The 24,792-nt window shown below is 33.6% G+C and overlaps 2 protein-coding genes across 2 annotated transcripts in view; both read left to right on the top strand.

Moving 5' to 3' along the window:
• The window catches only part of LOC118070037 (BTB/POZ domain-containing protein 1-like), a 72,107-nt gene extending 47,831 nt beyond the window's left edge, over window positions 1–24,276 (top strand). Inside the window, exons 4-6 of the mRNA XM_035088451.1 lie at window positions 18,922–19,081; window positions 19,165–19,322; window positions 23,822–24,276. Of these exons, the coding sequence (XP_034944342.1) occupies window positions 18,922–19,081; window positions 19,165–19,322; window positions 23,822–24,218 (715 nt within the window). The 3' untranslated portion in view covers window positions 24,219–24,276. The remainder of the gene's footprint in view (window positions 1–18,921; window positions 19,082–19,164; window positions 19,323–23,821) is intronic.
• Window positions 10,831–12,063, top strand: LOC118070038 (uncharacterized). The gene is made up of 2 exons (XM_035088452.1): window positions 10,831–11,638; window positions 11,714–12,063. The coding sequence occupies exons 1-2, from the start codon at window positions 11,356–11,358 to the stop codon at window positions 11,998–12,000; spliced, it is 570 nt and encodes a 189-aa protein (XP_034944343.1). The 5' UTR covers window positions 10,831–11,355; the 3' UTR covers window positions 12,001–12,063.
• Window positions 24,277–24,792: the final 516 nt, after the last annotated feature.

Here is a 24,792-nt window from a genome sequence, read left to right as displayed (position 1 = left end):
AAAGATCATTTCTTTTTAGCCTACACCTAGTGCAATAGCTGGGATAGAGTAAGAGGTTGTTGGATTAGGATTAAAAAATAATAATGAAATAATCTTTGAGTTTAAAGAAATTAATAAATGGGATAGAATCGATAATGATATTTAAAAAATTTGAAAATAAATTTAAAAGCAAATTAATAATTTGTTTAATCAATAATCAAATTAAAATTCTGTAATAATACAAATATGAGATTGCACTTTCTAGGCAAAATTAAATAAAAATAAATATTAAGATTTATGTTTAATATTTGAATCCAATTAATAATTTAGAATCCAATTTGAAGTTTTAAATGTAAACAATTTAACCCGTCTTAATATTTTTAATGTCAAAACTAAAGTGTCACTTAAAGGACATTTTCGGTTGTTGCTAGCAGGTTCACTTCTTTACCCTTCTTTTACATTTTTAATTGAATAATTGATTTCGATTGGTTAAAATAAAATAAACATTTATTTCTTTTCGTTTTGTTTAAATTTCTAATTAAACATTTTTGCGGGCAATGCTTCTGACAATGATTTATGTTTCGACAAATTTGATCGTTGACTAGGGCATGATAGGTAATATCAAGGAGCGCCCTCATTAAAATTCAAATGGTCGATTTTTCAATTGATTAAAAAAAAGTTACAAAATAACTCGCGCATCACTCATATGACCATTATAATAAAGAGGACGACGAGTTTATCTTGATGATGTTGTCCGGGCCGTTGTCTTGTAACTCCAGTGTGTGGAACCCTGCTTCAGTACCAAAGACTCTTTCTGCTTCCAGGACTCCTTTCTCAGGTAAGAGATGAACCAATAATCTGCTACAGGTGTTCAGAAATCTGTGCCATCGTTCACTTCCTTACAGAAGCCTCCACGACTGTAAATGACTGATACCAAACCACACCAACTTTTGGCAGTATTCAACAATTAAGAGAGATAAAGATTCTCGTGTGTGTCGGTTTTCGACGCTACGTCGACTGACTGTTTCCGCGTGGCATCCGGGTTGTTGCGGTCTTCCGATGCTCGCACAGACTTTGCCCCTTAATAACAGTCACTTCTGCGGAAGTTCTTCATAGTATGGTCGGCAAGAAAGGCCATCCTTCTGCGCGGCTCTTGGTCCAAATGTATTTTTCTTTCAGTGACTTTACTGGTTATGATAGGAATCTGTAACCGATGTATTGTCTTCCACAGGTGCATTAGAACTGATTATGTTCACCAGAGGTTATGAAAGGTCGCCATTTAATGAGAAAGAGATAGACGCTTATCCGTCATGTGACAAAATCAGTTACTGGTGGCATAATAATCTTGAAGCCTCTAGATTATGATGCTATTCAGGATCTTCGATTTAATATTGATTCACAAAAATATACTGTTATTCGGTACTAGATTAATGGTAGTAGTTATAAAGATAATTTCCAAATTAGATACAATACAGAAATAATTACTTCTACAATAAGTTTCAATTATGAAAAACTAAATTTGTTCTAGATATCGGCGTATTTTAGATATAATTAATCCTAATTTAAGTTCTCTAATGGTTGGATTTACTCAAGTCTCAACTCTGTTGTTAAAAAAAAGCCAATACTATAAAATATTCATAACATCTAAATGAGAAAAGAGGAATTATAACGGGGTAGCCGAGGAATCTTTTGCTTCCGGAGAATAATTAATATAGAAATATTATTTTTAAAAAGAATTCGGAAGTAAAGTTTTATTCCTATAGAGAAAATCCTATCGAAAAGATCCAAACAGAATGTAGATAAATGAACAGGGAAAAAAAACTTTTTCGTCAAAAATCTTTTCCAATAGGACCTGTTTTAATTGTACATGGAGCAAATCAAAAACTTTGATGGGTAATGAAAAATTTAATAAGGAAAAAGGTAGACCGAAATTTCTTCATAATCGTAGAACTTTCTAATCGGATTTTATAATATTCTAAGGAAAATAGTTCAAACATTTCAACAGGCAATTGGTAATTTTCATAGGAAGACAGATCATTTGTTTTTCTTTTTTTCAGTAGTTGAAGTATTTTCCAATGGGATTCGATTAATTTCTATAAGAAGACATTGAATCAATTCCAATAGGAAATTATACTATTTCTACAGGCAAAAACTACATAAAAATTATAGTTTCACTAAAGTATTTTTACAAAGAATTTTATTCATTTCGATAGGAAGACATCCTAAAAGTGTTAAAAAAAAGTAAATTTCATCTACAAGAAAAGTACTCATACATTTTTATTCAACTAAAGTACCCTGTTTAAGTTGTCCTATTGAAATATGTAGAATTCTATTGATTTTCCAGAAGATTTTAATGAGAAGCGAAAAATTCGATTAGGTTCAGCCAGAGAAACATTTGTTTCTAAAAGAAGTTTGATAGTAATTGAGAATAAGGGTTATAAACCCATATAGTTGATTGATTTATGTGGAGTCCTGTTGTATACGTATACCGCTCCATCAAAAGCTATTTCCCACATGCTCTTAGACAAACAGAAATGAACATATAAGCTCTAATTTTTCTTTGAGTCGTAGCATCAAACCTTTCAGTTACTCCATAGTATTCAGGTGTGTAGGGTGGCGCGAATTCTGCCTCCATTTTTTCTCTTCTCATCATCTCTATAAACTTTCCTTCAGTGAATTCGGTTTTTTGGTCTGACCTGATGTAGCATACTTTTTGATTTTTTCCTAATAAGTTACGAGTGGAAATCAAAAATTTTTCTAACGACTGTCGAGATTCGTATTTTGTTTTAATCATATATAATAATCATCAATACAAACATTGATGAACCTCTTTTGTCCAGGATGTGATGTAGGTAGACGTATCGTGCCAAGATGTATAATTTGAAGTGGCCTTTCAGCTCTTTTACAACTCTCTCGAAAAGGTAATTTCTGCATCATTGACTTCATACAGATTTCACATTCTAATACAGCCTTATTAAATTTCACTTCCACTATCTTTTTATTAATCTTCTGTAATTTCTTTTTTTTTATTTAATGATGTATTGCCTAGTCTATCATGTTATAACATCGCTTCATTCAATGACTATGCACAATTATTACTATTCTCTAGAGGATTACTAGTATATACATCTTCTGAATTTTGAACTGACTCTGAATCATCTATCTTTACAACATTTCTATTAATCAAACTACAGTCCCAGTTCTCTACTTTTTGTTGTTACACTCTGTGGGTTCTTATGGTTCTTCCCAGTGGTTCCTCCTGGTGAGACAAAAGAAAAGAAAGGGAATTAAAGATGCAAATTTAGATTTTTAATTTGACTAACGGACGATTAGTTTTTAAGGAATCTTTTATTGTATAGAATCACGTTATTAGTTTAATTTAGATCATTTTGGTCTGTTTGGAGGTTTTTACCTGCCGCAGGATTTTTTCCTCCTGATTATTTATTTTATTTATTTCAAAGCAGACAGGAAGGTAGGCTGAATATTAATTTTAGTAATTCTTAAAATCATATTGAATTAAAATTTCAGTTCATTTAGTTTGAGATTTTATTTTAAACTTTATTTAATTTTAGCCTAATCCAATACTTCACTCAACTAATAGGAATTGCTAAGTGTCAATTTTTAGAAGATCGGGAGAAATGTAAAATATTTATCTGTCGCCATCTAATGACTATTAGACTAACGACAGTTTGTTAGTTGACGACGATTGCTTGACGATTAGATTGTTTATAGCAACGAGGGGAGAGTTTGTTTATCTCTACTTTTTGACTGAGACTTGAGTTGACCTCTGAATCCTTTACTCAGAAGGATGAGAATTCTTATTCTCTACTGAAACCATGAAATTCTTTTCGTCCTTCCTCTCAGTCATATGTCTTTTTGTCCTGATTATGATTCTGTGATTATGAAGGAATCTCATCATGTTTGTAGATTGCTCGATAACAATATCCCCCATACTCTATTTTATTTTCTAATTGATTTTGTTCTTGTTTTTTAATTCTAAAGTTCATTGTCCAATTTGTTTTTTTCATGTAGTATAGAGTAATAGTGTTAAACAAATAACCAATGTATTGTATTAGAAAAACAAGACCAACAGGAGATGCCCAAGGACCATAAGAAGGTTCAATTGCATCCTGTTTTTTCATTTCTATCATAACTGAATCAACTTTATCCCTATAATGTAAAGGTATACGACGAGGAGCCTGTTTAATAGGAAGTGCATTTCCAACATTAATTTTATGTTGTAAAATTTTGCACTTTCCTAAATCAAAAGAATTTTTCGCACAAATATTCATATTCTTCAAAACGAAATTTATCATTGACATCCAAAAATTTTGAAGATCTTTTAAACATATCTAAAACAAATTCTGGAAGTTGATTCAAAGAAGAACTAATTTTATTAATTGAAACAACTTTATTACTTTCTGAAAATTTTTTATCAAGAAGATCTTTGAAATCAGTAAATAAACCAGACTTGATTAAGAAATCTAATCCTAGAATACATTCTTCTTCAATTTGAGCGAAAACAACCTCTAAATTAACCTTAATATTGGATATCTTTATTTCTACAGTCTCGATAAAATCAAAATCATATTTATCACCTGAAACTGTATAAATATAATAAGAAACAAAAGAATTATTCGAAACAGTTATCTTTCCTTTTAACAAAGAAGAATTAACAACCATAATATCAGTAGACAGTATCAACTGTCATGATCCATTCTTTACCATCCATTTCTCCTCCAAAGTTTCGGTTTAGAAGAACCAGAAGAATAAAAAAAATCAATTGAATTAATTTTTAGTTTTGACGAAATTTTTTTTCGATGGACCTTCACCAGTAGACAATAGTTCAAAGCTGTTAACGAACTTGAGAAGAGGAGCAGAGCTCTCATAGATGTCATAAGCCAGGCCTATCACTAACCTGTCATGTAGACACTTCAAACTTAGTAGTCCACGCCCTCCCAGATCACGGGGAAAGTATAGGCGTTGGACAGAAGATCGCAGGTGATGACTTCGATATAATGTCATCACTTTCCTTGTGATAATGTCCAGATCTTTAAGCTCTTTCCGAAGCCATTTAAGAACTCCGAATAAGTACAGCAAGACTGGGACAGCGAGCATATTCGTGGCTTTGACTTTGTTAGGGCCTGATAATTCAGAGCCCCATATTCTCTTAAGTCGCCACTTGTCGTCACTGCGGAGAGTATCTTTGATGACAGACACGTCCTGTAAAGGAGATTGTGCCTGTCCAAGATATCGGTATGACTCTCCAGCATCCAGATGTTTTATGATGCTCCCGTCTGTAAGCTCGACATTATCACTCCAGTTCGGCGATATTTGTTTTACTAAGTGGGCTACTGCGTACTTGTCTAACCCAAACTCCATGCCGATTGCACTTGTATACTCGGACACAACCTCTAGGGCTATTCGGAGTTTCTCAGGACTTGCCGCGTACACTTTCAAGTCATTCATATAAAATAGATGTGTGACTTTGTGTACGCGGTTGGAGACTCGTCCGGCTTTATATCCAGGCGTTCAGCGTAGAGTGACAGATAATGGCAGCAGTGAGATGCAAAATAAAAGAGGACTCAGGGTATCTCCCTGGTATATGCCTCTCCTAAATGGCACTGCTCTGGTAGACACTCTTGTTTCACCAGATGTTACGGTGTCCTCCAGAGCGGCATCAGATGTTCGATGCATCTCACTATTTGTGGTGGTACTGAAAAGCATTCGAGCAAGTAGAGGAGAAGCTCGTATGATGTTGTATCAAATGCCTTTCTGTAATCCACCCAGGCCATTGACAACTTGCACTTGTAGTAGTGTGTGTCCATTGTGACGCATCGGTCTACTAGCAAGTTCTCCTTGCAACCTGTCAAGCCACGCTTGCTGCCACGTTGTTCGTTTATCTGGCTCCATACAGGTTCTGTTATTATTATTACTATTTCAGAATATTCTATTATTATTTTTAAAATTATTATTATTATAATTTTTACTATCAAATTGTTTATTAGAGTTCCAATTTTTATGATCTTCATGATCATCATTTATTTAAATAAGATTATTTTTAACTTTTTTTCCGGTCCGAAATATAATTTATCAGTCCCTGTAGGTGTAGCAACCTGTTGAGTTGCTGATTAAAGAAATTTTAAACTTTCTGATTGTAAAAAATATTTAAATTTTGGATTATTTAATCCTGCAATAAACTGTAATACGGCCATTCGTTCTCTTTGATCACCTGAAATTTCCGATACGCATATTTAACTAATTTATCTAGATCATTGGGAAAATCAATTCAACTTTTGTTTGCAATTTGTTTTCTAGCTCGGAAAGGACTGAAATAAGCTCTGGAAAATTAAGCTTTACCAAAACGATTCTCGAAAGATTTCGACAATAAACTAAAATTTCCTAAATCATCAGTGTTCAAATTTTCTAAAATTTCCTGAGCGTTGTCCTTTGAACAGAACACTAAAATTAAACCTTTAACTTCACTCGACCAATTATGTTATCGAGCGATAGTCTCAAATTGACGTGAGTAAGATTTCCCCGTCTGAGAACCATCATATTTTGCTGGTTTCGCGAAAGATAACGAATTTCCAACGGAAGACAATGAGACAGATTTAATTAAATAAAAATTTAATTCAATAGAAATATCAGGATCAACAATTTCATTATTAAAAATAATTAATTTTGAAAGACAATAACGTACTTAATCTATTTCTGAAGTAAATTAATAAGGTTTTCTAAAGTTTTTATGGCATGTTTAAGTCATTATAATAAAGATATTGCAATTTTTAAGTGTATAACCTCAACAGACTGTGATTCAAGCAGAATAGAGACACGGTAGTTCCTTCGTCACCGCCATTTGAACTTGGCGCATGAGACACTACTAAAGTAAACGTGTCTCCTGATATAAGCAAACTATAAATTCATCAAAAATCAAGCACGAAATTATATGGAACAAGATATAGAACAAAATAATATATTATTATTCGCAACGGTTTGCTCTAAAAGAGACAATTTTTCAAAAAAATATTATTTGAAAAATGACTTCACTCTCCAAAGGCACAACTAGCAATAGAGTAAAGTTTAGTCCGTATGGTAATTCACGATAGTACTTTCAAACGTTACTCTAGACAGATTTCAAAACGAGAATTTTAATTAACAATGTCATTAAAAATGTCCAACACTAAAGCTAGAGTAAATTTCAGTATTTACAGTGATGTCAATAGCCATCTATAAAATTACAATTTGTTTTATCGTTAAAATAGCTGAGGAATAAACTATTAGGTTAATAAACAAAAATCATGTATAAAATGCCCACTCGGTCGACGAAATAACAAATTTACAATTATTAATTAGCGCAACATTCCCTAGTACTTAATACAAATAAAAATCATTCTCACCGTCAATAATTGCTCATAAGATATCAACCAGGCATTAATGTTTTTGAGTGTTCTTGCATTCTCATGCGACTTAAGGACGTCGCCTAGCGGCTACTTAACCAACTATGGAGTTTCCCCTTTTCGACTCCTAGTTTACAAAGTTTAAATAGCAATGTTTCTATCAAAACTTTTTTTTGTTTATTTCACATAAAAACACTTTTCTTTTAACTTAAGTTTGAAAATAAAAAACTATTATTTCCAGTAAAACGGAATAATATAGACTATACAGTAATTTTACGAAGGAACAACGGACTTTGCAGCAGTCGCATAAGTTGTCTGTTTCTGCAGAAATGTCGATAGTATTATTGATCGATTCAGTGGTTTTCATCGGATTATATGAAAATATCCATCTATTTTATTTTTTTTTATTGATTATGCGAAGAATGTCAAGAAAAGGTTTAAAATAATATATATTAATTTGGGAATATTTATTAAACATTTGGTTCTATCAAGAATACAGAGTATTCAAACTAATCCATGAATGCTACCCAACAAACAATGGTTAAATTAGAGTCTTAAAATACTGAAAATTGGAATGCAATAGAACCGAAGGAAAAAAGGATTCTGTCTACTAGGAATATGTTAATAAAAATTATTTTTAATTTAAAGATCATGATTGAATAGATATTTTAATGTCATGATTTTGCTGTTGTTTTACTGCCGAAAAAAACTTTTCAGGTAATGTAATGAAACTAGGTAGACTCGATCCTGGAACGCATGATATCGCAATTTTCATTTAAATGATATAAAGTATCAGTTTTGTAGTATTCGACACACGAAGAGAGACAGAGTATCTCGGACTCATTGTCTTAAGTTTTGACAAACGAAAAGGGAGGGGGATATAGAGCTGATAGCAAAAACCAAAAACGGACCCAGAATGAGAAAAACCTAGATTGTTATAAGAGGATCTACGTGTATAAAAGAACGGAAATGATGGTGGTCACTAGTAATGATAGTAAGCAAAGTTAAGGAGTTACTTTAAATTATAATAATAAAATATTTCATGATCATATAAATTATGTAATTTAATGGATGAGATGACAAGAAAAAATTATAACAATCTATGATAACAATAATGATATGATGTATACATGAAAAATAAAAAATAATAATACAAAACTAGTGATCACAATGACGTAATGGAAAAAAAAATATTGCATAAAGAATAAAAAAAAAACGTAAATAATCAGATGACTATAAAAGTAATGATAAGGATAATAATGACTGAGGTCCCAGTCGGCAGCAGGCTCCTTCAACCCACGCAGCGCTGACCTGGAGCTAGTGAGTAGTTTCTGGAAACAATAAGACTGGTGAATATTCAAAATTCTAGGTGGTGCAGAGGAAGAATGATGAGAGCAGTAACTACTCGAACAAAGAGAGGACTGGCCCGCTAGGGGCCACCCTCCGATTCACCTGAGGCGGTCCCTGTTCAAGCCTCTACTGCCGCCTCTCTTCGGTCTGTCGTTTCGGATGGCAAGGGCCGGGACGTCAGCCTTAGTGAATCTACCGCTGGAAGAGAAAGGCCGTCGAGGGAGTGACAGTTCAACTAAGATGCGAGGGCAGGGGATACATAATAGTTCTGCTCCCGTTTCCCTCTGGCTGGCCTCCTCCTCGGCGCTCGTCGACCTCACTGTTCCAGGGTTGAGCTGAAGCAGGGGGTCCTGCTGTCTCATTTCTATTTACAACAAAAAAAAACCAAATGAACCAGATCATAATGGAAATGTTTAAATAAGTGCATAGTAGGCCAAAATCAATGTGCTCAATAGGCTGAGGTTTGGACTCGATTTAGAGAAGTCCTTGAATAGTGAAGCAGCTGAGAAGGATGCAAGGAAAGTGTAGCTGCGGATAGGTAGAAGCACATATCAGTAATATTTAGTATGCATGTAAATACAGATTTTATGGTATAGCTATATTAAATACAAGTTAGCAGAAAAGAACTTTACCATTCGGCTACCCCTTAGCCCCCTTACCCCCACTTCAAAGGGGCCCGTACAGTACACGTCAAGTTTACCCTCCCGGAGTTCTCTGTAAACATATGCGTATTCACCTTTCTTCAAGTGGAGTTCGCTCATCTTCTTACCTGAACACTCTTTGGATGTTTCTTTGGCTTTAATTAAGTTTTCTTGCGCCATGCGCCGAGCTTCCGATAATCGAGTGATCAAATTCTCTAAGACCTCTGGATAGATACTAATTTCAAGTAATTGCAAGTACCTATCCGCTATGGTCCGGGAAGGCCGAGAAAACTTGTTTTCCGTTGATTATAAGAGAGGTCAGTTGTGGTTGTGGATGTGTGGGGAACCGCTAGTTGGTAAATTGGGAAGTTACCGGCGCGGCACACCCACAAGCACAAGAGTTCTCGCAATCGCCGTACGGGCGTGAGAGTATTCAGTATTTGTCAGGCTTGTGACGCTTCACGCACTTGCAATTATATTTGTATTTGGTATTAATTTTCTCCGTTTCTTAAATAAATAAATTTATAATTTAATAATAATTTATTGTTCACGTTAATAAACAATATATGTGGATGTTCCCTAGTACCCACATATTGGTGACCCCGACGTGATCTACTTTTTGTGTGCAAGATACTCTTTGTTCAGAGCGGCCATTGTGATTTTTTCCACGTGCACGTAGACAATTAACTTTTCAAAAAAAATACTTGTTTACCGTACAGAACTGATAAAATATCATGCCTAATCTACAACATTCACCTCAACCACCTGCACCGGGTACCACTGAAGCTGATCAATCGCATCAAGATAATCTAAACTCGCTTTTACTTGTTGACACCGCGACAGCAGATTCTTCATGATCTCAGAACCAGGAAATGATTGTTACAACAGCAGCATCATCACAAGTTAATCTTGCTCAAGGTATTCCTCCAACATCTACTAAAACATATCAAGATAGTGTACGACCATTAGTGTCACAGTCAGGGTATTTTCATGTGTCACAAGGTCATACACCTTATCAATGCGGTATGTTCAACCCAGCAGTAAATCAAGCCACGTCAGGGGATGTGAGAATGAGGTTTCCACCAACATTACCACCTGGTCAGCCGCCATTTTATCTACCACCTAATCCATATGCTTATCCAGTGATTCCTCGTGCAAGCTTCTGGCCTGAGAATGTCAAGCTGTGGTTCACATCAATTGAAACAACCTTCAACAGCAAGCAAGTTGTAGATGATCAAAGCAAATATGGAGCAGTCATTGGCAGGTTAGACCAAGAGCACCTCACTGCCATTGAGCACATAATTAGCAGGCTACCTGAGCAAGATAAATACAAAGCCATCAAAGACGCACTCATCTCTCGATATGTTATTACTCAAGAGAGTAGCTTCAGAAAATTGGTCTCAGGATTAACTCTTACTGGTAAAAAACCTTCAGAGCCCTACACCGAGATGTGTCGTCTTGCTGACAACGCTTTAGACGCTTTATCCATCAGGACATTGTGGTTGGATAGGCTACCTAAAGACATTCAAATCACTTTGACAGCAGCTGAATCTCTAAGTAACAAGGACCTAGCTCTCCTAGCTGATAAAATGACCGAGATTCTCAAGCCCAAGTCAACTGAAGTTAGCACAATTGCAGCAGTATCTAAGTCTGAACCTCTGAGTGAAATTGCTGAACAATTGCAAGCATTAGCTGATGAAGTACGCAAGCTGTCTTTGAGGGTAGATTCAGTGAGTAATAAGGGAGGTAATCGTGGTAGATCACATAGTTCAAATTCAAGCTCGTCTAGAAGCCGTTCTAAGTCTCCTAACTCTAGTGAAAGAGTCTGTTTTTATCACAGATCATTTGGCGACAAGGCCAAGAAATGTTTGAGACCATGTTCATTTGAAAGCAACCAGGAAAACGAGGCCAGCCATTAATAGACTCGGCGACTGCTGATGGTGTAAACAGTCCTCGCCGGCTATTCATCTTAGATCAAATTTCTCATGGACACTGGAGCACAAGTTTCTGTCATTCCACCAGCTCACAGTGACAAAAAGCAGCCTACTGGTCAATTTTTATACACAGCTAACCAAGAAGTTATTCAAGTTTTTGGAGAAAAAGCTCTTACACTCAACCTTGGACTTCGCAGACCAATTAACTGGATATTTACCATCGCTGATCTACCACATCCAATCATTGGAGCCGACTTGATGTATAAATATAATATAGCAGTCGACTTAAGTCACAGTAAAATCATTGACACTAGCACTGGCGCTGAATCATCAGGTACGTTTGCACTTGCACTTTTTAATACAATTACATCATTAAGCAGTAATTCACGTTACTCATCCATTCTTCAAGAATTTCTAGGTCTTTTAGGCAATTCTTTCAACAACGCTTCAAAGAAACATTCAGTGAAACATTACATTCCAACAACTGGTTCGCCATATTCTTGTAGAGCTAGACCACTTCGCCCAGAGCGTTTGAAACAAGCTAAGGCAGAGTTCCAACTCATGATTAACTCAGGTAACATCAGACCTTGTAGTAGTCCTTGGTCTAATGCCCTGCACATGGCAGCAAAGAAAGATGGAGACTGGAGACCTTGTGGAGATTATCGACAACTCAATAGCCAGACAATTCCAGACTGATATCCTATCGCTCTTATTCAAGATTATATATCAATCTTAGCAGGCAGGAAAATTTTTTCAAAGATCGACCTTAAGAAGGCTTTTCATCATATTCCCGTTGCAGAAGAAGATGTGCCTAAAACCGCAGTGCTTACACCGTTCGGTCTCTTTGAATTTCTCCGTATGCCTTTTGGTCTTCGGAATGCTGCGCAAACTTTCCAAAGATTCATCAACGAAGTTTTATCAGGATTAGAATTTGTTTATGCATACATCGACGATCTACTCATCGCTTCTACAACTCAAGAAGAGCATGGAGAACACCTTCGTTCTGTCTTCAAGCGACTCAACGAGTATAGACTATGTAACAACGCTGATAAATGTGTTTTTAGTTCAGATCAAATTGATCTTCTTGGTTATCGCATTACTCTTGATGGTGTTGCACCTCTACCTGATCGAGTTAATGCACTAGTCAACTTCAAAAAGCCTGAAACTATTGCTGAACTACGTCGCTTCATAGGCACAATTAATTTCTATAGACGACATATCAAGAATGCAGCTGCAACTCAAGCACCACTGAACGACCTTCTCAAGGATTCTAAGAAAGGTGATAAACGTCCAGTTCCTTGGACCTCGATAACATCAAGTGCGTTTGATCAAATGAAACGTCAACTTGCTTAAGCCACTCTGTTAGCTCATCCAGTTCATTCAGCAAGTCTACGATTAACTACAGACGCCTCCAGTTCAGCAGTTGGTGCAGTTCTTGAACAATCAGCAAATGGTTCTTGGCAACCATTAGAATTTTTTTCACGCAAGCTATCACCAGGTCAACAAAAATACAGTACATATGATAGAGAACTGACAGCTATCTATGAAGCTATTAAATACTTCCGACCTTGGCTGGAAGCAAGAGATTTTGTTATCAGAACAGATCACAAACCGTTAATACACGCTTTTCGACGTAAGAATGATAAATCGACTACACCAGTTCAACTTCGACAGTTAAGTTTTATCAGCCAGTCCTCAACAGACATCCAGTATATCAACGGTTCATCTAACAGTGTGACAGATGCCTTGTCACGTATAGATGCTTTGCGATTTCCTACAAAGATAGATTTTAACCAGTTGGCTCAAGCTCAAGCTACAGATCAAGAACTTCAAGAACTTCTAGCTGATGAAAAGTCATCCCTCAAGCTCCAGAAACTCACCTATGGAAAAGATCATCAGGTCATATACTGCGATATGTCTACAAACGATATCAGACCGCACGTTCCTGAACAATTTCGTCGTCAAGTCTATGATACATTTCACAACCTGTCTCATCCTAGTGGTTGAAGTACTTATATGATAATATCACAGAGGTATGTCCGGCCATTTTCTACGTATCTTAAATGAATAAATTTATAATTACATAATAATTCATTGTTCACGTTAATAAATAATATATGGGAATGTTCCCTAGTCCCCACAGATGGCTTAGATTAGAGGCTGTCGTGTCCTCCTCCGGTTCTGGTCGATTTGGAGGGTTATGAGATAATTCATCGGCATATGAATCTCCTACTCTTCTCGTACAACCCGCCGTGAATCTAACATTGTTGAGTTGAACCTTCCATTTAGCCATTCTAGTGATCAAATTGACGGCGTCTCTAAGCCACGCAATGCAACCATTATCAGTGTAAACTATAACTATAACAGCCGAAGGAACGGTCGGAAGTGATTCACCCCATAGGTCAAAGCAAGACATTCTCGTTTTGTTTCAGAGTTTTGTGTCTTGGAGAACTCAAGAGGCGAAGGCCACATGGCGTAGTTCCTGTGTCTTTTTGTCTTATGCATTCTCCATTTTTTCTTCTTCGCTCAACACAGCTCCGATGCCTGTTGGAGATCCTCCAGTACCTAAGATAGAGGTTTTGTTAGGATCAGGATGGTTCCACAGAGCTTATTTGATATTCTTATAGGCTTTCTGAGCTTCTTCTGACTACGTAAACGATTTGTTCAAAGTGATTCTTCAATTTTTTTTCAGCATCATTTATAGGTGTCTCCATAATTTTCATAGTTTGAAATATTGTTAAAAGTGACCGAATAGCATTAAGAAAGTTAACTTTCATTCTCAACTACTAAGTGTTACACAATTTTTAGAATAAATAAGAAAAAAATAAAATTTCTATTTCAAGCACACGATCTAGAGTAACGGTAGATACTCGGCGCCAAGTCACCAGCACTTTTCGTCCATCCAACTATTACCCCTCGTCAAACTAACGCGCTCTAGCGGCTTACATTTACAGTGCCGAGTAACATGCTACTCTATACTGAAAAATCTCTCGTGTCGTCACGACGGAATATTTAATTGTAAATGTCTCGATAACTAATCAAAATTACAGAATAATTCGTAATGTACAATTGATAATGACTGTTAACTTTCATTTGAATCCAAAATCAGTTTCATTCAGTGAGTACTCATTGAGGTACAGAATAAGCCACGCCCCTAATTCCGTTTTCCGTACATTTCAATTCAATTTCTATCCTCTTCTTTGTTGGTCTTATCTAAATGCCATTTAACGCAAACGTCTCTCTTGGAGCCAAGATTTTTCTACGATATATATAGGTATACTCCCAATGTATAAATATAGCAAATGAATGGTTTATATATTTCCTACGCTAATATTGATAAAAAATATAAATTATATAATTTACTTAAAGATTATTTTTAAATATGAATTATGTGAAACGAAAGTTTATTTAATTTTTGGATATGAATACTAATGTTTATTTATAACTAACTGGAAAAGATTAAGAATATGACAACTGAATCAGTCATAAATAATTAAAAACGGAATCTATGCTATTGATTCGAATTCTTTCAACGTGATTTTTTTTCTTTTATTGAAAGGAAGCTACTAACTATGTTACATAGATGGAAAATGACTCAATGAAATGAAATCATTTCGAATTTTTCAACGGGATTTTTTTTCATTTTTCAACTGATAAAAAGTTATCACTCATGTTGAATATATGTAATCGAACATGTTATTAATTACGATTGTAATCGCTTTAAATGAGCATCTATTAAATCTTACATCAAAATTCGAATTTTTACTGTTTCTATTTATACACACAAATTTATTACATTTTCTTTTACGTTATCTCAAAGTATTACGTATCTAGAATTAGGACATTTAAACGTCGAAATTCTTTCTCAAAACTTTACTCAATCAATCGATTCTTATGTAACACAATCATACCACATCGATTATTTACAATGAATAAGAGATTCTATTAATTCGGCGAAAAATAAATGGTTTCTTATTTCCGTTCATCAATTCTCCTAATTCATTACTGTTTACACCAGTCAAACAGCATTTACGCGGACAAATTTGTGAGAATAAGCTCGTATCATAGCATAGATAGGAAAAAACCAATACATCCTGTATCTTTTGTCAGACTTAATCCCTTTACCCTGGTGCACTGCAAATCCCAAGATTCCACAAACGTGTTCAAATAACACACATAAAGCGTTTTCAATGTAAAATGTCCATAAACAAACTATACATTATTTGTAGACACTTTTTACACATTTCATAGTGTGTGAAAAATCTATAGTTTGTTTACGGCATTTAACATTGACGAGGCTTAGCGTGTTAAAAGTGTCTACAAGAATGACAGTTTTTGGTTTGCAGTGTGGAAAGATTGGTATCACTTTGACTTCGTTTAACTTATCTCAAATCAACTTGCCTTTTGTAATCATGGCTAAAAAAGAAAAATAAATTTGGACAAACGTCTATATCTAATACTAATAGAATTTGTAATAAAAAATCGAACTCGAGATCATCACGAAAAATTTGAATTGTTTTACCGTAAATAGGAGCTTCAATTAAACTAAAGTTATCGACGAAAGAAAATCAATTTTAAAAAAAACATTCATTGTTATCTATTGATCTTTCGTGTAAGGTTAAATTACCACGGCAATTCCGCGATATTGTAAGTTCTTAATTTTCTAATGAAATCAATATTATCTAATTCAATATGAAAACTTATTGAAAAAAGTACGTTTAATCCGCCAAAAACAGATATCGTTTGATCAATATATTAAAAAACATTTGATAGCATAAATCTTATTTAGAATTTTTCTTAAAGTGTTTGACGTATCCTACTAAAACTGCCATCATCGGATGAAAGTAAAAATTTACGCTATGTACACGTTCCAAATGACTCTACAAATAACCAAATTCTCTAAAACTGAGTCTTTTTTTCCGTTACTTTCGATGGATTGTGTAAAAAAATACTCTTTCGAATTTTCTTGATACAATTTAAAAAATAATTTTGTCGATGAAAATTTATGATAAATTTTTTTTGCAATCAAATTTTACTTAACCTGAAAAAGTAGTTAGTTGAAAAAATGTCATGAGACGTGGCCCAAATTTTGTAATGTTCTCTATTGATAGAAGATTTCCGGATATAATTCTTAAATATTGGATACTTCAAACACTTGAAGAACAATTCATATTCAGACTACTATATAGAGTAGTACGAAATGGGGTACGACGAACTATAATCTGCCTTCGTGTTACGCAGCATATCATAAAGGACAGAAACATCTATGTAAACACGGGAACCAATTTAGGTACCATAGTATCAGGATAAAAAATTACATACTGGATTATAAATATTTCTATCATTCGGGTTAACACTTTAATTGATCGTTGAGAAATTTCGTAAGCCAGACTCAGATTCATAATTTGTAATAATAAAACATAATGATCAACTCTTTCAGCAAGGTCTTCATCTGTATTATTTGATAACTATTCGTCAATCAATAGCAAAAGTGTATGAGCAAGAATTATCATTTGTGCTGCACTCTGACGAAGTAGTTCGTTGACATTGAAATCAGTAGAATCTATTGTTCTAGGTTTATCTCTACTTATTTCTCCAAAAACAAATGCTGTAATTTTTTTGTTGAATTCACCAATTGAAAACATATGTTTTTCCACTATAAAGTACCATAAAAATCTTCTACAAGTTATCTCAGCTACACCTTCTATTAAAATATGCATGCAGTCTTGTGGTAAACATTTTGTGATATCAAAATATGAAATTTTCATTAAAGGACTACGACTGTTGATTCTATAAGTTTTCTGCCAAAATTGTTTCGCAGCATTCGTAAGATTCGGTTTTTCAATAGCATTCAACTGATCAATATGATTATTTAGTCGTCTCATAGTAAGCGTTCTTTCACTGGAATGATGTAGAAAATCTGATTTAACAATCATACAAGACCGACATGGGCGGTTAGCAGCTACTGATTCTTTAAAACCTCCAAGCCTCCTCGCCTCGATTATCTCGAGAACAAAAAATGATATCGATGTGGGACCAATTGCATTCGACGCGTAATTATGTAACTTGAAATTAATTAGATTTTCAGCAAAATCTTTTGAAAAATATGAAAATTTAATTATTAGAATACTTGTATGGAAATATGGTGCCAATATTTCATCGAAAAAAAAAATTTTAAAAAACAAAATCAGCAATGAAAGAATTGTAAACTCGTGTCAGGATTGAGAAAACAGCATTAAAGACGCTATAATAGTCAATAATATGAAATTGTGTTCATAACAATTGAACATTGTTACTAACAAGTGATTATTGATCATAGTAATATTTAAATAATAAGTTTTAAATTGTTATAAACAATAAAAATAGGGACCCGTTCTATATATACGAGTACTTTTAACTTAAAGATCACTTTATCGACACGACGTACATGGATTGAAAAGAGTGCAAATTCTATAATTGAAAAATCAAAAAAATATCCCCAACTGGCAAACGATGAATTGATAAGTGTTTTGCAATCAATTTTATTAGCTGTTCCTTAACATCGTTACTACACGTTCGAAGTATAAAATTAAACCTTTCAATAAATTAAATAATTATTTTTCATTATTTAAATTGTAAGTGATTTTTGATTTTTGTAATTTAAAGAACCTTACAGAAGATTTTTTAACAAAGAATATCGATCAGATGTTCGATAAATTAACCAAACTGTTGGATGTTGAAGAAAATAATGATAAAGAAAAAGCAGCTTGTTTAGGGCTTCTATATAATCGTGTAACAACATTGAAAAAAGAAAATGAAACCATTGTTTATCATTGAAGAGGTATTGTTTTTTAAATATTCTTACAAAGATTCTTTAACTAATTTATGAAAGTTCGATCAAAAATATAATATTTTTTATGCATAGGTATGTTCATCTGATGACCACCTCACTGCAGTTGAAGGAGAATCGCCACGCAGTGTTATATATACTATTGAAGACAATGTTGCAGTCGCATACATTGTTGCTGACAGTGAAATTACAATGAAAATAGAAGAACCATCAATTGGGAAGATAATTATATCGCTATTGGTTTCATATTATGTATGGGATGTCGCATATCCCAAACCGTATCGGAATATTTTAGAATATTCAGATCAAGAAGTGATTGGGACTCTAATTGACAAGAATTGACAATTGAAAGAAAGAAGCTGTCAAAGCCAGCATGAATACTGAAAAAAGGAATGAAATGTTTTTTTATTATATTACTCTAAAATATCATTATTTCTGTATTGTTTATATTACACATAAAACAATTTTAATAAAATATTTTGCTGTGCTAAATACTACAAACGTTTTTAAATAAATCATTTGCAATGTTTTAATTTGAAACATTTTCTATGTTTTTGAACCTAAATCACTATTAAACGCTTAAAAGTAGACTACAAGTCTGAAATCACTAAAAGTGGTTTAAAATAAAACATTTGTGAAACACTACGATTTGCAGTGCGGTCTCTATAATACTCTTGTATTGTAAGAGAGTGGAAAAATTTTGATTTCGTTGTTCATTTTCTTTAGATTCTTTGTTGCTAATAAAAATTAAACTATTAATTACTAAATACATGATACTTCATTTTCAGATGGTCTGATGCAGAGTGTGTGAGACAACAATTGCCTGTAACTCCAGAAAATCAACGATCCGTTCTAGGACGTGCTCTTTCTCTTGTTCGATTCCCGTTAATGTCCGTCGAAGAATTTGCCGTAGGTCCGGCTCAGTCTGGTCTTCTTACTGACAGAGAAGTATTGATTACAATAATTATATCATAATTGCGCATGATTAAAATGTGTGAAAAGTCAGTTATAATAACGCAACATATCTTTAGGTTGTATCGTTGTTTCTTTATTTTACTGTAAATCCAAAACCTGCGATTGGATTTGAAGCGATGCCTCGATGTAGGTCAATGGGAAAAGAATTGACAGTGTGTCGATTTCAACAAACGAGCCAAAGATGGGGATATAATGGCACTAGTGATCGAATAAGGTAGCTGGAATTAGGAAAATAAAACGATTTCTAGTTATTATGGTAAACTCTACGGCTTATTTAATAGCAATCTTTAATAAAAGAAGCCGGATTAATGATATGAAAAAAAAAAATAATATTTTTTCTCAGTTTCTATCATATAGAATTGAATTATCACTTTGAAATAAATATATAATAATTGTTTATACCAACAACATGTCAAGTTTCATTATTATCCATAGGGTACAAAATGATAAAAAAAAAATGAAAACAAGTAGACCATTTTATAACCTTGTTGACGATTTCAGCTCTTATTTTTTTTAATAATATAGTACTCAATTAAATTGTATGACATATTTGGTTTCTCAATATTGGACATAAAAGTTAGAAAGAAAATGGAATGATCCTTTCTGACTAACAGTCGAATCCATATTGATAAGAAAAAAAAAATGTGTCTAGTTATCGTCACTATTTTCATTAATTATAACATAATCGTTATTTGCCGGAAAAACACTGCATAATATTCGTGATGGGCAAACTATATAAGATTTATATATTGTGTTTGATAAAAAATATTTAATTGCCGCAACGTGGAAGCAACGCCCAACCGGCCAATTTTAATTTGCAGAGTTACAGCAATAATACTGAATGTCTTCGTGGCTTCATCCATAATTTCAGTTAAATATGAAATGGCTTGTGAAAGCTGGTAGGTACCAGCCGGACATGTTTCCCTGTCCTCAAAAGGACATTTTATTTGAGTACTTTGCTTTGTAGAGCATTCTGGGAATAATTCTACTTAGAAGTAGCGGATACACACATCTAGCCTAATGTGCGCAGTAATACGACAAATATGTCTAAGAGTCGGAATGTTTGTGAATCACTTTGTTAACCCATCACTTTTCTAATTCTTCTTCAGAAGCTGTAAGTTTATGTCGTTTTTTTTTAGTACTGACATGAGCAGTTTGTAGCTTTTCTTAGTTATGTATGACTCAACGTCCGTTAATCCACGGTCTGCAATTATAAGATTATTTTGATGCAAAAGACTTTTCAAACCAAGGGACTCGTCTAATATGATTTTTATTATTGTAGTACCACTTTGTGTTCTATAATAGGGATCTGCGGAATCTCTTATGTATCTCATCAAGAACAGCCGGCTTCTTCTGGGCTGCACAAAAATTTGCGCCAAGCATCAATAATGACAATGATAAAACTACAAAAAGTCCTTAAATCATTGAACGCTAATGATTTAAATCTAAGAATCAACAATATTAAAAATAAATTGTTTTCTTAGGTTTTTCTTAAAAAAAAAAAATACTCGTTATGGCACATTCAACATAATAACCAATGACTTGGCGTGACTGTTGAGATTTTAGAGAAGCATGAAATGTCGATCATGTTTAAAATATTAAAGCAAATTAATAAGTAGCGGTCACGCCAAGTTATTGGTTATTATGTTAGATGTGTCATTGTTTTGACTTGGTATTCGTACGTAGCTCGTACTCAGACGACTCTTAGTATCATCGGACGTATCATCGGACGATGCCAATAGACAGACAACTCAGTATAACAGTTAACTCGGTACGTGCGTATTAGCAAAGAACTCATGCCGTCGAACTCTTTGGTGAAAACCCAGACAACTCCACAGAATATTTCTTAGACATAGAATAAGTTAACAGTCTATCATCTACAGTGATAACTGTAAACTCATCAATCAGCCTAACTCTCATCAGACATGGTCAGTAAGCTCAAGTTGGTCCGAATCAGCACCTTCCTAACAAAAGGCACGAACGATGTCAGCTTCGACGCCTCACGGCCTCATAGACAGACACACACATGAGGTCCACACACAAATAACTCGCTTGTGCCTCTGTGACTGACGCCAACGTAGAAAAACTCAGACTATTCACAAAATCCAGACTACTTCTGCTCTAGGGACCAGTCCTAGAAAACTTACGACTTTTCAATGATTTCCTACTCATTAGATAATTCATCAGTGAACTCATTATTAGCCATATCAGTAAACTCTTTGTATGAAATATCAGTGAATGCTATATCACAAATCTCGGTGAACTCAAGACTGTACACAGACAATTCAAAGGCGCACCCTGTAATCTCGTTTCCATCTTGTTGCACCAGCTCATCGAAGTCATAAGAGTAATAGAGCGTATTTTTTTTTTAAAAACCTAAGGAAACAATTGATTTCTAATATTATTGATTCTTAGATTTAAATAATTAGCATTCAATGATTCGAGAACTTTTTGTAGTTCTATTACTGCATTATTTATGCTTGGTGCACATTTTTGTACAGCCCAGAAGGAGGAGGCTGTTTTTGACGAAATTTCACGATTTCTCGTACATCTCAACTAAAATAAGTATAAAAAATACCAATTAATTTAGAAAATATTTTAATTATTTGTAAATTCGCGCTTAAATCAGAATAACTTGTTACCAATTTTACAATCTGTTAGGCGGAGAACTTCATGGCAATCAAAAACTCGGATCACCAACTTGTTAAAAAAAACGTATGATTACTCCAGAATAAACACTCTTTTTACCCAATTTTTGCGCAAGAAATTTTTTTTCAATTTCATATATTATAAAAAAATCAATAATGATATTTAACAGTGTGTGTAATCGAAAGTCAGCATTGGCTTCCTTATCAAATTCTTGATTTCAGCGCATGCTCATGTTAGAATATAGAAAATCTTTTAATTTTGAAAAATTCAACCTGCAAAAATCATCTTATAATTTGTATGGAGACACGGTAGTGTTTTGTCGTGACGGAATGGCCAGATTGCGACGATTTATGCTTGGTGCACTAGACACTACAATGGAATGATAAAATATCTTCTGCAAAACTTTATATTATTTGCTCGCAATAAATTGCCGCTTTCATTTTAATTTCAATAATGAAAATATCATTTTATTTGAAATACCTTATCGTAATTTCATTAAGAAAATCACTGCTGCTTGAACAACATTACGCTAAGGATAAGACTCTAATAATGTTAGAAGATTCGACAGTTCTATGTTGTTTTCCTAACTTCCTTGATGGATTTGAGGCAATTAATTGTTAACTTTAAAACAACAGACACATTTCATTTTTTGAAAGAACATAAAGCAACAGTTGTAAAAAAATAAGTTGATGTGACGTTCAATAAACCCTTAATTGACTTTCAAGCAACCGTTTATATATGGTTAACTTAGAGTTTATAAATCGCACATTCGAACGGTTGATTTATAGTTATTTTGAGGTAAAGTTACCCTAAAATAACTCAAAGTAAACATTAAGTTTACTATTAACCTAATTGCAACTCTCATTTAACAGTTGACATGAGTTCACCAGGGTTAGTCCAGTATATACTTTTAGTTTTACGTCAGGCATGTGAAAATCATCTTTCAGTTCTTTTTTAAAAACTTGTTTTCTTTAAAATGTCGTGAACAACAACGATTTCCACTCAGAATGAAAATCTTTCATTTAACATAAGCTTGATATCGACCCTTTATTGGTATCGTTACGATATTAGATTTTGAACTACTCGAAATACAGTATTTATGAGTTGAAATTACTGTCTTTAACGAAAGTATTATCAAGTCTTTATTAGAACTATGACGTGTATTCTAGGTAATTTCCAAAAAAAAAACAAATACTCGAAGTAAAATTCCATGGTACAATTAAAAAAAAAATAATTAATAATTAATAAATGTAGAACCCTATTTCTGGAATAAGTACTAAAAACTATTTAAGTTAGGTACTTTCTAATGCCTAGAAGAAGGCCTCTATCTTCATCATAACAATAATTTTTTTTTTGTCTGCTAATTCAAATTGTGAAATATCACGTCAATCTGTTTCTACATCAATATGGGGAGTTTCTAATCATGTGTTATCAGTAGCAGGTGATTGAGTATACTACATTTGTGATACCGAATATTTCCAACTTTAAATAGCTCCATTTGAAAAACGTTGTATTTATGCACTTCATCTTTGCAATGTTTCTTTTCGTTGTCGTCCTCCGCAATAAAGAGCCACTATTATTACATTTCCTAGAAATAGTTCATATATTTTCAGGTTACTGTTGTATTCACTGGTTATTAGTAACGCTGACGTGCAGGCTAAGTCTGATTCAATACAATTTGAAAGCTTCAACAAAGTGGTCATAAGATGGTCGGCTTACTTTCATTATTTTTCTTAGCATGTTGCACCTTAAGAATTTTGATAAAACTTTGCACGCCGTTGGTTAAGGTATAGACAACTATGATATATTATTTTCCAAGTGGTAATTTAATTCAATCTGATAGAAATCTATAAAACAAGCTGTAAAGTTTACCATTACAACTGGAAGTGTTTTTTTTTCTAGCTTCAAAATGAACAAAAATATACCACTTTGAAAAAGGTCGCTTCCAGACATTTTTCTTCAAACTCATTTTTCTGCGATAATTTGTTTCTAAGCCGATAGTTAAATTTTTGTTTATGATTTTTTACAAACGAAAAGTTTTTGAAAAAAAATTACTCATTCCAGGTTCAGTGTTGATCGAAGAATATTTTTAGTCGGTTATGGAGTTTACGGAAGTGTTCATGGACCGGCTGAATATGAAGTACTGATAGAACTAAGTCACACAGCGTCTGGGAAATTAATAGCAACAAATACAACGAGTTTTAGTTGTGACGGATCAAATTATACTTATAGATTGATGTTTAAAGAACCAATCGAATTGATAGCAAGCACTATTTATACGGCATCGGCAACATTTAAAGGTCCTGATTCTTATTACGGAACAAAGGGTATGAGACGAGTAACAGTAGAAGGTGATTCTGGAAAAGGAGAAGTGAAATTTCAGTTCAGTTTTGCTGCGGGTGATAATAACGGAACTACAATCGAAGATGGACAAATTCCTGAACTCATTTTTTACATTTAAAATATTAAATGATGAATCATGATTTATTGATTGGATATAAAATTGATTTCTAATTTAATGTGTTATCTATTGTGATAATCATTCATAATTAGTAGAAATAAGAATAAATATTTAATGTAATAAATAATTACCTCTAGTTTCATAAAAATCAAAAGTGGTTTTCTGGATCAAGATATCAATTTACGAAAGTTATCTATAATTATTGGGTTGATAAAGATGATCAAGATATAACAAATACATATCTAAAACAACTGTGGAAGAAGATCTTCAAGTTATGAATGAATATTTCTAGTATTTGAGATCGAGAAAAACTACAATAGTTAGAGGTATTTACTGAAAAAATTGTACTATACAGCTGGGAGTGTAAGTTAAGAGTAAATTGAGTATGAGTTAAGGTGAGTAATAACCATAGGTACATCTTGTTCACTTCCCAGCTAAAAGTTATTGTAATAAGTCTGATATTGGAAATCCTAAACTTTGACATATCCCAACGTTTCAAGGTCTTCAAAGTCGAATACAACAGTTTTCAAGTGGACGTCTATACGTGTGTATAAACGTATGTGCGTTCAGAATT

The sequence above is a fragment of the Chelonus insularis genome, unplaced genomic scaffold (genome assembly GCF_013357705.1).
Source record: "Chelonus insularis isolate UGA/USDA-ARS -01 unplaced genomic scaffold, ASM1335770v1 contig_50_pilon, whole genome shotgun sequence".
NCBI classification, from domain to species: Eukaryota; Metazoa; Arthropoda; class Insecta; order Hymenoptera; family Braconidae; genus Chelonus; species Chelonus insularis.
This window is presented reverse-complemented; position numbering and strand designations above follow the sequence as displayed.

Bases quoted from the DNA above. Each gene is read 5' to 3' on its own strand.
- LOC118070038 (XM_035088452.1), top strand. From the start codon at position 11,356: ATGGACACTGGAGCACAAGTTTCTGTCATTCCACCAGCTCACAGTGAC. The intron at 11,639-11,713 runs GTACGTTTGCAC...CCATTCTTCAAG, and splicing joins CACTGGCGCTGAATCATCAG to AATTTCTAGGTCTTTTAGGC.